The sequence below is a fragment of the Copidosoma floridanum genome, unplaced genomic scaffold (genome assembly GCF_036245765.1).
Source record: "Copidosoma floridanum isolate Cflo_tuat_1 unplaced genomic scaffold, Cflo_Japanese_pri ptg000011l, whole genome shotgun sequence".
Lineage (NCBI taxonomy): Eukaryota > Metazoa > Arthropoda > Insecta > Hymenoptera > Encyrtidae > Copidosoma > Copidosoma floridanum.
Window position 1 is genome coordinate 697,035 of NW_028321888.1, and position 14,987 is coordinate 712,021.

General features: G+C 31.3%; 1 protein-coding gene across 1 annotated transcript; it reads left to right on the forward strand.

Annotated features, from left to right (window-relative positions):
- The first annotated feature begins 11,637 nt into the window (after positions 1-11,637).
- Positions 11,638-12,381, forward strand: LOC149375138 (uncharacterized). The gene has a single exon (XM_089590088.1). The coding sequence runs from the start codon at positions 11,638-11,640 to the stop codon at positions 12,379-12,381; it is 744 nt and encodes a 247-aa protein (XP_089446214.1).
- The last annotated feature ends 2,606 nt before the right edge of the window (positions 12,382-14,987 follow it).

Below are 14,987 nucleotides of genomic sequence, written 5' to 3' on the forward strand. Positions count from 1 at the left end.
TGTATGAGTGTAACGACATACACGTCCAATGTGAACGATTATTGTACATTACTTGTAATATAATTACAAATCAAAAATAAAAATAAATTAATTTAGATTGGAAAATTATATCTCCATAAATAAATACTTTTTTAGCCATTTCCAAAAAAAATTACTTTATGTAATTAGTTAATACTCGCAAAATTATTGCCTTTCTGATTATTACACATCATAACACTGTCAGTAATCATTTTTATTTTTTTTTTTTTTATAAAATGTTTGTTAATCTCACAAATACAGTTTTTATCAGGATTCCGTTGTTTAGAATTGAAAAAAATTTTTTTTATGCGCGTGAATATTTTTTTTTTTTTCAATACCATTCAATTTAGATAAAATAAATCATTTTTTTAAGTACATAGAAATATTTTATTCACTAAGAAAAAATCGTGTATTTCTTTGGATTCAAATAAAACGTTTATTTGTGTGAACATCGTATTTTAATAGAATGAACAAAATAACTTTAATTAATATCATTTATTTAGAAAAATAAATATATTTTCATAAACATTTATTTTCTCGCCAATATCTAATATTCCTTCGATTCAAATAAGTCTTACTTCTCAACCAAAAACCTCACTCATGTAAAACAAATAAAACGTTTTTTTAAATTAATTCTTATTTATGATAAAGTCGTTGCGAACAAATCATGTAATCCTCTAAATTGAAATAAATCGATAAAACAAATTTATTAATTTTAAATAAGTAACAATTTTCCCGCAAATGTAAGGTCCCTGAAATACCAAACATTTATTGGATTCAAATAAATATTACTCTCTTTCTAGAGCGTTTCTTACTTGAAACAAAAAAATCGTTTTTTTGAACGTATTCTTATGAACGATTTACATGTTTCGAAGAAATCATATCATCCTTTGAATTAAAATAAATTTTTCACTTGACTTTAATATGTTTCACTCAAATGAACGAAATTATCTTAATAAGTGCCGTTTACGTGATGAAATAAATATTTATTAATTTTTAATAAATATTTATTTTCTCGCAAACGTGAGGTCCCTAAAATACTAAACATTTATTGGATTTAAATAAGTATCACTTTCATTTTAGAACGTCTCTTACTCGAAACGAAAAAATAGTTTTTTTGAACGTATTCTTATAAATGATTTATTTGTCGCGAATAAATCGTGTATGTTTTGTATATTAATAAATATTTTTTATTTTTCATTAAATTTTTTTTTAATTCAAATATATCTGTGATTTAATATATAATTTTACTGATTTAAGTAAATATTTAATTGAATTAGCAAACGATTTAGTTAATCCAAATAAATCAAATTCAAAAAAATGTATTTATTTGAATTCAGGAAATTTTTTTTTCAGTGTATACTGATCTTTTTATACAAAAATACATCAAGAAAAGACTTCACCAAATAAAAAAATACTAATAATGATAATAACTTTTTACTAAATGACAATCTAAGTGCTAAAATAAAAATTTCTATTCCTTACAACCCGTTATTTTTCAAATTTTGTTCAAAAACTTCGAAAAAATTAAACATACAATTTTACCCTAATATTCAAAACAAATTGGACAGTGTTATCATTCTTGGAAAAGATAAAATTGATCAGTTTGATCAAACCAATGTCGCGTCATGTATCATTTCTCTTGCGATTCTTGCTATGCATCATACGTAGGTGAGACAAAGAGAGCATTGAAAAAACGGCTGAACGAACACAAAAGTACAAAGAAAGGTGAACTTGTTGTCGCTTCGCACATGAAAGAATTCAACCATAACTCTAATTTTTCTCAAACCAAAATACTAGATCATGAACCAAATAGACAAAAAAGATTAATATCACAAATGCTACACGTACACTCGACTAAGCAAACAGTAAATAAAAAAGAGGATACCTTTATTTCTCAATAACATATATAAAGTTCTTATAAGTAATATCTTTTAAATACGTACACACGTTATCTATATTCGCAAGAAACGTACATTTATTGTTTATATTTGTATATAGAAATACATACATGTTCGACACTTTGTTTAAACACGTTATTCGTTTAAGGTGACCAACAGTCTGTAACGATTGTCTTAACGATACAGACGTGAGTATCTATTATTAATATTTATAAAAAGTGGCCCTACAATGTAATTTACAAAAATTGTTGTGTTTTTTGTTTTTGCTTTCTTTGTTAATAAAGTGAGCCTGATGAGGTTGGCGTTAAGACCAACGAAACGTTGCTCAAACTAACACCTGATTTTTCGGAGTTTTCATTCGCACTCCCGAAATTAGCTCTTACTGATCGTGTGCTTAGGCACTGACCCTCAAGTCATCATGAAAACAATTGAGAGCAGAACGACATGTTCAACAAACGACATACTGTATCTTTAATAATTCAGTATAAAAGTAAGCCTTATTTCGATCAAAAGTTCTGTTAGTCAAATCAAACCTCAGAAAATCTATTAAAATGCAATATTTTACGACAAATCATCGACCAAGTAGTAATAAAAGTAATGGAAAAGCTTTTTGTATTTTTTTTTATTGATTAAATGCAAACTGACCTTTTTTGAACCTACAACGATCGTTTGCTACACCTAACCTTAAATGACCTCTATAAAAAGTAGTTGCATTTGATTACTGTTTAAACTTATATAAATAAGATGAAAAAACTTACGTGCAAGTCAGTTTAAATTCCAGTTTTCCTTTATTTTTGACTTTACATCCTGTATGCCTTAACCTCTGTAACCTTTACAAAAAAACCAGGTGTGGGTCTTGGGACTCCCGGCAGCTTGAATAATATTAAACTCGGTATAACAAAAACCGAGAAAATTGAATTGTACCTTAAGTTTAATAGATCTTTAAGAATCCGGTAAAAAAACAGTAAAAGTTTTATTATTATTACGTATTCGAGAACGCACGTGCATAAAATATATATACTTATACATACTATTTATGTCACACGTGATTCGCGCATTCTCAGTACTTCCATGTTTGCTATGATAAATGCATTAATACATGTGCCAATTGTTGGTCATGTAATGCGGAATGAAACGAAAATTTCACCATACTGACCCGAAAAAAGGTACATTTGTATAGTTACGTGGAACAAAAATTTCTTTTATTTAAAATCACTATTTGTGCATTTGATAAGACATCATACATGTACAATTAACTCCCGTTGGAATGATAGTATCCGACAAATAAAAAATTTTTTTTCAATTTTGGCTACTATAAAAGTAATATAATCCACTCCATCTGATTGAGATGAAGGAAATCAAAAGACCTATAGCTATTTTCCATTGCAAAGTTGTAACTTGTCATTCAACTCGTTTTTTATGATTATTTATAAATTAATATTAAAATTCACCGTGCTTATAACTAATTTCTACTGTTCTCAAAATTAATAATAAGAATATAGGTTTTAGTCACGTGACAATTATTTTTACAATACATGATAAACAATCTAAAATAAATCAACTTACCACTAGAAAATGTAGGATGTAGCTTTACCTTTGAGATTTAACTAATTATTTTTAGAATTATTACGATTGTTTGTATGAATCCATGTAACATATTATATTTTTGCACCTCAATAATTATTTCCTATACGTGGAATTATTTTTGGCCTATCTAGCTTTCTTTTCAAGATACGATTGTTTTTCCAATTTTGAGAGGTTATGTTGTGATAAAAATTTTCCGAAGATTTTGTAAATACCCGTATTAATTTTTCAAACACAGTGAGGAAAAAAAAATTTTTTTTACTAGTTTTTTTCAAGATACAGTCATAAAAAGAAATAATTGAGGTTACGTTTGTGTATAGTCCAGCCCCTCTATATTTGAGCACCTTGATCATGTAGTTCTCCTGTAGGAAACCCGTAAAAATTGATATAGCCAATTTTTCTTCCCTTTCGACATATAGCGTTTTTTTGTGTCCAAAGGTTATGTTGTCGTATTATACATATTTAATACTTAATGTACGCTTTTTACATACATGTACTTAAACAACACGCATATATTTATACAATATTCAATACATACTTATACTTTGCCTCTAGTATAGGTATGTACAGCTGTTTTTCTCTTCCCGAACAGAAATCTATAAAGGATACCTCCTTAGTTCGTGAGGACCTCTATATGTATCCTACATCGGACCTACTGAGGCAAAGTAACGTGGCGTACAGTTGGTCCTCATTAGGTATCCTAAATAATCGTGTACATAACCAAACTTAAAGCATTTTTCCAGTCAATAAATATATGTATGAATTCAATAAAAGCGAGGGACAGAAATAGAGTTAGTCTATCAGAGTAAGAGAGCTGCTAGATTCAGTAAACAAATTATGATGACAATCGTTTAATAAATGAAAAACAATCTAATCTATATATATGTAAATTATTGATTAAATGAAATATTTTGTGTCATTAAAGTGCTTAAATTGCTTATACTTTTCATGCTTAATGTAGTTATTTAACATATAAGTATATATTATGTATTGAAAGTATAAGCAATGCCAGTACGTTTGAGATGCAATATCTCAAAACTATACACAATAGGCTTAAGTAAAATGCCAAAAGTTTACATTTTTCATCACTCTGCACATTTCTCTTAAATAATGATTATCATTGCGGCGTCAAAGTAGTCATAATTTTTTAAATTATTGTACAGTACGTGAAAGTCACTTAAACAAGTATAAATTTTTTGCACCAATCTATTTTTTATTCTATAATAAAACACCTGTAGGTATAATAGTATATTTCATTATAATTCTATCTCACTTTCTCACATTAAATTTATTTATATATATATTTTAACTCCAGAGACTCTTCAAGTTTGGTTAGGTACACAGTTATTTAGGATACCTAAAGAGGACCAACAGTACGCCGCGTTACTTTGCCTCAGTAGGTCCTCCATAGGCTATTTAGGTATCCTCTAGAGGACCTCTCGATCGCCTCAACAAGATTTCTGTTCGGGTTCCTTCATCTTTTCTCCATACCTATACCTCAGCTTGAGAAAAAGCGCATCGGTTTAGTCGTAGCATGGAATCATACACACCTATATATATAGGTATAGTAGCAGATTGAGGGGAAGGGAGCGCGCGGCGTACATGCGAGAGAGAGAGAGAGACGGAGCGAGAGAGAGTGTGTAAGAGAGGAGATTGAGGAGAGGGCTTGGGCCGCAGGATGGGTGGCTAGGTTTTTTCGTAACGCATTTCCCCTAACGCGGCTGTTCACGGCCCAACATAAGAAGTTTCACTTCAAAAAGTTTTTTGTTCATAATTCTGATCAGAAATGCTCAAAATTTTCATGAATAAATTTTTGTATGTATCGTTATCAACGCTCTATACAATTAATCTGCTTCTCAATTAGAAATACTTTGTTTTCCATAATTTTAACAAACCTTTTTAATGGGAGTTTGTGTTCTAAACTTTGGTTCCATTTAACATAAAATATGAAAAAGCTATATTTTTTACGGCAGAAAATTATTTTAAGCCTACTTTTTACACGTCTTCGAGATTGGTTATTAATATACCAATGGTTATTTCCATTTAAAGTGTCATGAATTGTTTCCGATTTTCGAAAACTCATCATGAAATATGTATTTCGCTGAGGAATTACTTTAATTATTGGAAAATCATATAGAGGTAACTTTTTTTTATTTTTTGATTACCTGAAACTAACTCTATTGATTTTTTAACTTCACTTCTAGGTTTTTTTCATGAAAAGCATATACATTGTTAAATAATTATCAACTGAATGCTAAGATGCACGAAAAAATGTTGTATTCTTGTTCAATTGTTTGTCAGTTTAGAGCCATTTAAGACGTTCGAAAGTCTTTTTATAGTTTTCTTTTATCTGGTAAATACTATGAAATAATTATCTTTTCGTATGTCATGGGTTCGTGAAGCATGAGCGAATCTATTTCTCAGATTCATTTATGCTCTTGTATGATGTGCACTACAAATAAACACTTCGATTTTTTTTACAATTTCCCATTCTTAGAGTAAATTTGGATTATTAATTGATTCTGGCGGCTTCGCTAAAAAATTTTCTCGAGTTGTTTTACGTTTGAATGTGCCACAAATGCCATCACACAAGCTTTTCGCATGCGCCGCATAGTGGTCTGAAATCATTTAAATCTCGCTCATAATTATACTATCTCTTCTAAATGAATGTACATAGATATTTAGTTTTTTTTATGTGAGTATTAATTTTTGAATATTAACATTATCATTTTTTAGTAGTATATTCTTATGTTAATTGTTTTAATGATGAAAATTTTAATAAACAAAAATGCTGTACTTACCTTTTTTATTAAAAACACTAAAAAAAATTTTAGTAACTCTCAATAGTTTTCGTATCATCTGTTGCTTGTTCTCGAACTGTAATTTCATAAAATCGTACAACATCTTTGTGATGTTGGTACATCTTACGTTTTACTTTCGATTTTCACATTTTTGTTAAGAGCGGGTCAGAGAAAAGAAGAAAACGATTAAAAAATATTTTTTGATTAATGAATTTTTAAATCTCTGCTTGAGAATCTATTTTGTAATGTCTTAAAATTTTTAGGATGATTTTCTTGAGCTTCTTCGGATAGTTATCTAGTTATAAAACTACTTATAAATATTTATTATTTATTGCATAATTTTTGAGTTTCCAGTAAAATAAAACTCTCTTTTGACCTGTCAGGCAAAATTGACTAAGCTATTGAAATGTTAACAAAAAATTTTTATATTTGATATAGTGATTTATAATACTTTTATAGTGGATGTTTAAATTGACACTGAAGCCCGTAACTTAAAATACAAGTACTTTTAAAAATGAATCAATTGAAAATTGAAAATTTAGGTACTTTTTAAGTTCAAATTCAATACTTAATATAAATTTTAAAACAAAAAAAGAAATTCAAAACTTGCTAGGCATAAAATTATGAAAAAAATTTAAATATTTCAGGATACTATTTAAGTATTTACGGGGCCGTTGCGTAATATGGGATTAACGACATTTTTGGTACATTTGAATTTTATCTGAACATATGTCATATAAATTATTTTAAATTAATATATGTACTGTTAGATAATATTAGTTACTTAAGTGAATATTTAATTAGCATCAAAATATTATTTCTGAAAAATCTGACATTCCAGAAAATCCAATTTTAACCTGCGGTTCTTTGGTCTGATGTCTTACCATTAAGCTACAGGAACGTTGTCTCGAGAATATAAGAAACTTATACTAATGGTACCAGAATATATTTAAACATAAAATACTGATAAACTCAATAAACTGAGATGACATAATTTTTTAAAATAAGGATTGAGGTTAAACTCGTCTACAATAATTATACACATTTCTACTAACTAACTAGATACATGTCGTCTAAGAAAACACTTCATTAATGAATAACACTACAAAACAGTTTTAATGGCCGATGCTTGCTCGCCCAAAGAAACAATTTATTAATAAATGACACTAAAAAAAATTGTATTTTTAATTACCGATGCTTGCTTGCCCAAGGAAACAATATTTTTAATAAGTAGTACTACGAAACTGTTTGGTTTCTAGTCACCGATGCTTGCTGAACTTAGGAATTGAATTTCTAGTAAGAAATTATAAATAATAATAAGGATTCTAATTGCCGATGCTTGCTTGTCTAAGAAACATCTCACTAATAAATAAGAAAAATTAACAGAAAGGCCAAGTAAATTAAAAAATATCTTCAAAAATTTAAAATTCATTCATAGTAATACATACTTTTTTAATTTTGAGATTGTTTTAGATACACATCCGTGTACGTATTCAAAATAATAAAATAAAGTTCGAAGTTAAATTCAAAATTTATGATGGAATTTTTAAAAACATTTTACATTTAAAGAAAGAATTAGGTAATATAATCACGTTTATATTTATTATATATTTAACATGAATATATAAGATATGAAACTAATGCTCATTATAAATTTAGATTCAAAGTACATCTTAAATATGCTTTCGAATTACAAACTTTCCTAACTATGTAGTCTTTAAGTGTTTAAGACAAAAAACCAATTTTATAAGAACTTATCGGCTTTAGCTATCTACTTACTTCGCTTTGTTCTTCAATACGAACTATGAAGTCTATAGGAACTTATCGGATTAAGATAGTTAATTATTCTACTGTAAATATAAATACCTTTCATATGAACAAAAATAGTTAATCAGTATAAAAAATGATAAAAACAAAAATAAATAATAGCCTTTTACATTAATTAATTCTACATAAACTATTCAGATGTAACGAATTGCTTATAACATTGTGACATTCAATATCATGTACTTAATATTTATTACTTTGAAACCCAAAGCTTCGTTTTTATGTTGTAAAAAGTAAAAGCTCAGCGATCTACAAACATCAAGCAGTACACCCGCCTCTACAATCGCGTGACATATAACTTACTTCTTTTGAAACAAGCTACCGTGGCAAAACTCGAACTACGCGTGCAACCTCCAACAATCTTATAAAGCGTTCATCTTACAACATCAATTCGCAGTGGTGCATCCAAGAATATGTGAAAATAATCAACAATTTCAACATTCTATTTATTGCGTACGTCCACAAGAAATATGATACAAAATTTGGACAGCAACTTGTACTTAATGTAATATCCGAGAGGTCACCAGTTTTAACCATCAATTACTGTGTAATTATTGCACCACGACTGTGATCGTGTCAATCGAGAGTAAATAGGTCAAGCTCTGATTGATCGTTCGAATCCCCTGACGTGTTCTCCTTAAATGCAAGAGTATAAAAACTCCTTGCACTTAACAGTACTCACCTTTTCTCTCCCATCAAGTCCTCTAAAGTAACTATAAAAGTAGGAGAGTAAGTTCTGTAGGTCTTTTAGACGGATGTAAGGCTTAGTTCGGTGACTAAACTGTGCGAGGAAAGCTCGAGCAAACCAGGCCATTGTAAAATCGCCTAAAGTGAATCAAGCAGGAACAAGAAAGGAAGGACCGTTGACTTGGGTTCCGACGTCAAAAGCAGCAGCCTTGTTATTGTCATCGCCACGAGTACTCTCGTGTATGATTAGAATCATCGTTGTGAACAACCTTGTAAGATCTTGCAACTGCGTCCGCGCAAGCAGCGGCTAACCAATGATCATAGAAGTAAGTTAAGTCAACAAAAACTATAAAATGTATAAGCATTGTAAATGCGAATTCGAAACGTTAAGATTTATATTATTTGTAAAATCAATTATTTCCGACTTATCTTAATTTATTAAATCATCAGATCAGAAATAACTTGGTTGTTAATGTAATTTACTTTCTTAATTCGAAAATATTCTAACCACTAATATAATGAATAAATTGAATGTCAAGGAATATCTAAATAGACAACGTATGGCAAAGATTTGTACAAGGGCGTGAGATAAAAAGACGAATAAGATATGTTTCTATTGCATGACATAAGGTATAAATTATTCAAACAGTAAGTCAACGCCAGCTCGTATATGACGCACTAACACTATTGCACACATACCATTCGGAAAAACCTAACAACATAACGCCGAGTAAACAATTTAAATAAAAAGTATACTGTAAGTAAAAGCAAATAAGACCTTTTGGCCGACGGCTGGTTCCTAATAAACAAAAATTAAATTTGTTTGTTGTGGAACGAATCTACGAGTTTCGCCCTCCTCTTATAGAATTTTGGACTTAACAAATTGGCAATTTTTGTGGGAAGCTAAGCCTGTTCTTTTACTTAGAGTATGCTTTAACTAAATAAACATTTTTAACTTTTTTTGTTATTTTATTTTATTATTATTTCTTTCAACTTTCTTTATTGTCTCTCTTTACTTATTTTCAAAATTTTTTTTTATAAAATGGATCGAACACTTGAGGATATAAGCAAAGTAGCTGATGTAGCTACAAGGGTACAGTTACTGGAACAGTACTGTAGGGCAATAGAAGCTGAACAATCACTTGAATTCCCTGAATTATCTCGTAACGTAGCCCTTAATAATTCAGCTTTACGTATAAATCAAGCTGCCTTACACGTAGCCATATATAGTCGACAGAATATACCACTCAAAGATTTCTGGCAAGATATTGAATGTTAAGTCCCTTATCTCAAATGCGGAAGAACCTATGTTTTGAAGAAAAGTTATTCCCAGGCTGAAGGGTAGAGCAAGACGTTGTCAAAACCGATTAATAACAAATACATTACACGATCTTATAAACAATTAAAAGGCACACTTTTCTCCTTCTCAAACTTACGCCTAATATACTACCGATATCAATAAGTCTTAAATGAAACAGGGGAAAACTTTTCACGAGATAATCTCTCAGCTAATTAATCAAGGCACTAGAGCAGCAAAAATAGGGGCCACTTCCAGCAAAATTCTAGAAAACCAACAGTCTGATTTCAGGTTATGTCTAGAAATGGTTGTCCGTAAAGCATTTATGCGAGGCCTACCCAATGGATTCAAGGCCAACATGATGTCAAACGTACCAACAACCTTTGCCAGCGCATTACAGGTAGCTTTAGAAGCAGAAGAAGCTGGAAAAATATTATGCCCGAACACTCACGCTACCATGTACCATCAGAATCCACTCATGTACCTTGCTCAGCACTTACACCCTATAGCAAGACAATATCTATTAGTACACCAACAAAACAGATAAAAATTTTTTTTACATTTTTAGCCTAACCAAAACAATATACAATATTAAATATAACGACTTCAACATATCCAACTACGATAATATATCTTATTATTACAACACTAAGGACACAACAATTTTCTTCACTATGTTTCATTTGGACCGAAAAATAATATGACATCCAGATCTTCAATATCGAAATAACGACTCCACTGATCATTCTGTAAAATTATTGAAAAAATCGAATAAAACATAATCTTATTAACCTTTGAACAACTCGTAATAAAATCATCGGAATTTTGAGATTTGAGACTTCTCCAATGAAAAATTATCCCTGTACTTGCAAAAACGTTTAAACACCACGAGAATCATGAAACGACACTAACTTTTGCTCAAGGTCGAATTCTTTCAATAACCAACAAACCTTCACAGCAAATTCTTCTGAACTAAAGCATACTTTATACGGCAACGGTGCTCATTACTCAGACGCAGTGGCGAGCAAAGATCTGAATTAGCATTCACTGACGAATCAGTTCGTTCAATCGCCCAAGTTTCCATCGCAAGAAACATTGGCAATGTGCCGACAATAAGACTTAAAATTTCAAGATTAAATCAAATCAAGACACTTTTATCATAGACACAGGAGCGGAGGTCAATGCTATTAAAATATCTTTATTACTACCAAATGTTATTATAAATAATGATAAAAAATTGCTCTCATTAGATTAACGTTCCAAAATAAAAATAAAATAGAAACACTAACGTTAAATATATTTGACAAAAATCACATTTTTCACATCCTATCACCAGAAACACCCTTCAGATAGACAGAAATATTAGGAAATTTGATTCTAGCTGAAGAACGAGCTAGGCTTTGTTATATCCTTAATACCCCTTGCTTTGATACTAAAAAGAAGACCTATAAGTCCCATTCTATTTATAGAAAAAATCGCAACAACAAGTGATGAAGAACGTGGACTTAAATTGCTTGATACAATGACAGAAAATAGAGGTAAACAAAATAATTTGCATAAAATTATAGATGATATTTGCATAAATGAAGAGAACTCGGAATCTCTGCCAACTTCTCAACGTTTTAAACCAACAGGAATAACCTTTAGTCAAAATCGTGTATACAAAATACCGGCCAGAATGACAGTTCCCATAGAAATTCCTTTAACGCAAACTAACAGCCACGGGCAAGCATACTTGCGCTTAATAAAAACTACTCCTGGTATATTCATAAGCGAGGCAGCAGTAACATACGATAAAGGCTGCTGTTTCACGATGGCTGTAAACACTAGAGAAGAGCCAGTGGAAATCGAGATCCCTCCGCAAAATCTCGTACCTTTTGATCTAGATAATTCAGAAAATTTTCTCGACTCAGATTTTAGTGATGATGTTCCCAACATAACAACAGAGGAAAGAATTAACTATATTACGGAAAAACTTTGCCGACATGATCATGATAAGACAAGCTATAAACAACTTTACCGAACAGTAAAAGAGTATTCACATCTATTTTATATCAAAAGTAATGCTACTCCACGTTCGTCGTATGTACAACATAACATACCAACAACTGACGATAAACCTGTTTTTACTAAACAGTATAGATACCCTCCTGCTCTACACAAGGAAGTTAGAGATCAGATCGATAAATTACTACAACAAAGAACCATTAGCTATTCTTCTAGCCCGTACAATAATCCCCAAAAAGCCAGGACCCTACGGAGATAGGAGACATCGTCTCGTAATAAATTACAGAAAATTAAACAGTAAAACTATCACTAATGCTTACCCGTTGCCTAATAATCCAGAGATATTAGAGCAAATTGGTGGGTCAGAATTTTTTTCAGCATTTGACCTAGCTAATGGATTCCATCAAATTGAAATATTTCCAGAAGATCGCCATAAAACAGCTTTCAGTACTCCCTACGGACATCACAAGTGTACAGATATGCCATTTGGATTATGCAGTGCACCAGCTACATTTCGAAGACTCATGGATTCTGTATTATTGGGATTGCAAGACAAAGAACTATTTATATTTTTAGATGATATTATAATAAATTATAATGTGTGCCAAAACTTTAGAAGAACATGAAATAAAAGTAAGAAAATTATTTAATGGACTATTAGATGCTGGTTTAAAATTACAGTTAGATAAATGCAAATTTTTAACTCCTGAAGTAACATACTTAGGACATAAAATAGGTGGTTATGAAGTGAAACCTGATCCGAAGAAACTTGAAGCAATTAAAAATTTTTCAGCACCAAAAAATTGTACGAAAATTCGAGAATTTTTAAGACTCACAGGATGCTATAGACGATTTACAAAAGATTATGCTGAAATTTCTGAGCCTTTAATTCTATTATTACGGAAAAGTCGAAAATTCGATTGGACTAAGACTCAGGAAAAGAGCTTTGAAAGATTAAAATCAGCCCTGTGTGAGGCCCCGGTACTTACATGTGTCGATCTCGACGAACCATTTATTCTAATTACCAACGCATCTAACTTAGCTCTCGATGTTGTTTTAAGTCAAGGTTGAGCAAGAGAAGACCATCCTGTAGCCTACAGGTCTCGCACTCTTAATAAATGCGAAAGAAATTACTCCACTACTGAAAAAGAATGTTTAACAGTAATAGCCGCCGTACAACATTTTCGGCACTATTTATACGGACGAAAATTTACAGTTTACGGAAATCACGAACCTTTGACATGGATCGAATCAATAAAAGACCCCATGAGTCGCCTCAATCGATGGAGGGCAAAACTCCCCGAGTATAACTACACCTATAAGTACAAACCCAGACGTTTGAATTCAATTGCTAACGCTTTATCGCGTAACCCTGCCAAATCTTATGAAATAAATACCGTAAAAAATGATATAGATTATAAGCGGAGGCGTAAAAGAGTTACAAAAATTACGACATCCAGCAGTAACAGAAGTAGTAGTCGCTCTAACAGTTCAAGCTCGGACAGCGAGTCTAGTAATTATAAAACATTACAGTCTCGTATGTTACCCCTTAAACCGATTTTAAAAATCCCTAGACAAACAAAAAATTTTATTGCACGTGCTGAAAGGGGGAGTGATGTACACAATCAAAGCTCAAGTAAGCTCAAAACCTCTACTATAGCGAAGCAAGCAACGAGAGGAAGAATGAAGGGCTCTAAAAATTCTCCTCTCATTATACCGCAAGGAATGGAAGGAGGGCAAGGAAAACTCAATGGACCATCAATAGCTCAAAGATTACTTAAGCGCCGAGCTCATGAAAAAATGAAGTTCACTTCCTTTGACAGACCCACGGCCACTTCAGACTCTGATGATACAGAAATTCTGGATACATCAGAAGATAAAGAGAACCAGCAAGCACCGATACCCCAAAGAGATAAATCTCTACTTCCTAGTCTCTTGAACACTAGACCAGATTCATCGTCCATTTCAACCACAATAGATAATGAATCACAACACGAAGCTATTACTGGAGTCAGTAACTTGGAAGCAATATTTAAACCTGCAGCACAGCCGTCAACTTCTACGACTTCTACAAATAAAAAAATCAAAGTTGCACCTCAAACATCAGTGGGATTTAAGTTTGACATTAACTCATCAAGTACATCAGAAGATGAAGTGGTTGCTAAAATAAAGCAAAATCCAAAGCTGCAATCCACCGCTCGCAGATCAACGCATCAAGATGATTTGGAAAGCAGTTTGGATGAAAATAATGATAAACAATATCCTTTACCTAAAAGTTTGTAAAATACAAATTTTGCTGACCCATCTTCATATTGGGATTATTACCTACCGCCAGAAACAACAGGAAATAACGAACCAGAGTCAACCGAAACAAGTTCTCAGAATTTTGAAACTTCATCTTATAATGCACTAGACTATTCCGATAACTCTGAAAATTCTATAGAAGAAGAAAGCTAGAGAGGAAGAAAAAACGCATGGTAGTATACCCAATACACCTTCTCATTCAAGTGCTAAACAGCGAGACACATTCATAAAACAGCATTATGCACCGATGCAGAGTAACTTGACACCGTCTACTCGTCCTACAGCCGCATTCGAAATGTTAGAGTAGCAATGAAATGCCGAACGCGATGACCAAGTCATTCGTAAAGAAAGCACTAGCATTAGACTTTTAATAAGAACATAAATGTATCTCCCCGAAATATTAAGCACACGAGAATGTTCAACATACGCAAAAGACAATGTTGCAACGTTCATTTTGGCAGACTTGACGCTTAATTCTATTAACAATAATTTATTATTTGATTTAAATTATATTTCAATAGAAAATAAAAATATAAAATCATTGAGAATATCCAGAAAGGG

Excerpts from the sequence above, each read along its gene's own strand:
- LOC149375138 (XM_089590088.1), top strand. The coding sequence starts at position 11,638 with ATGACAGAAAATAGAGGTAAACAAAATAATTTGCATAAAATTATAGAT.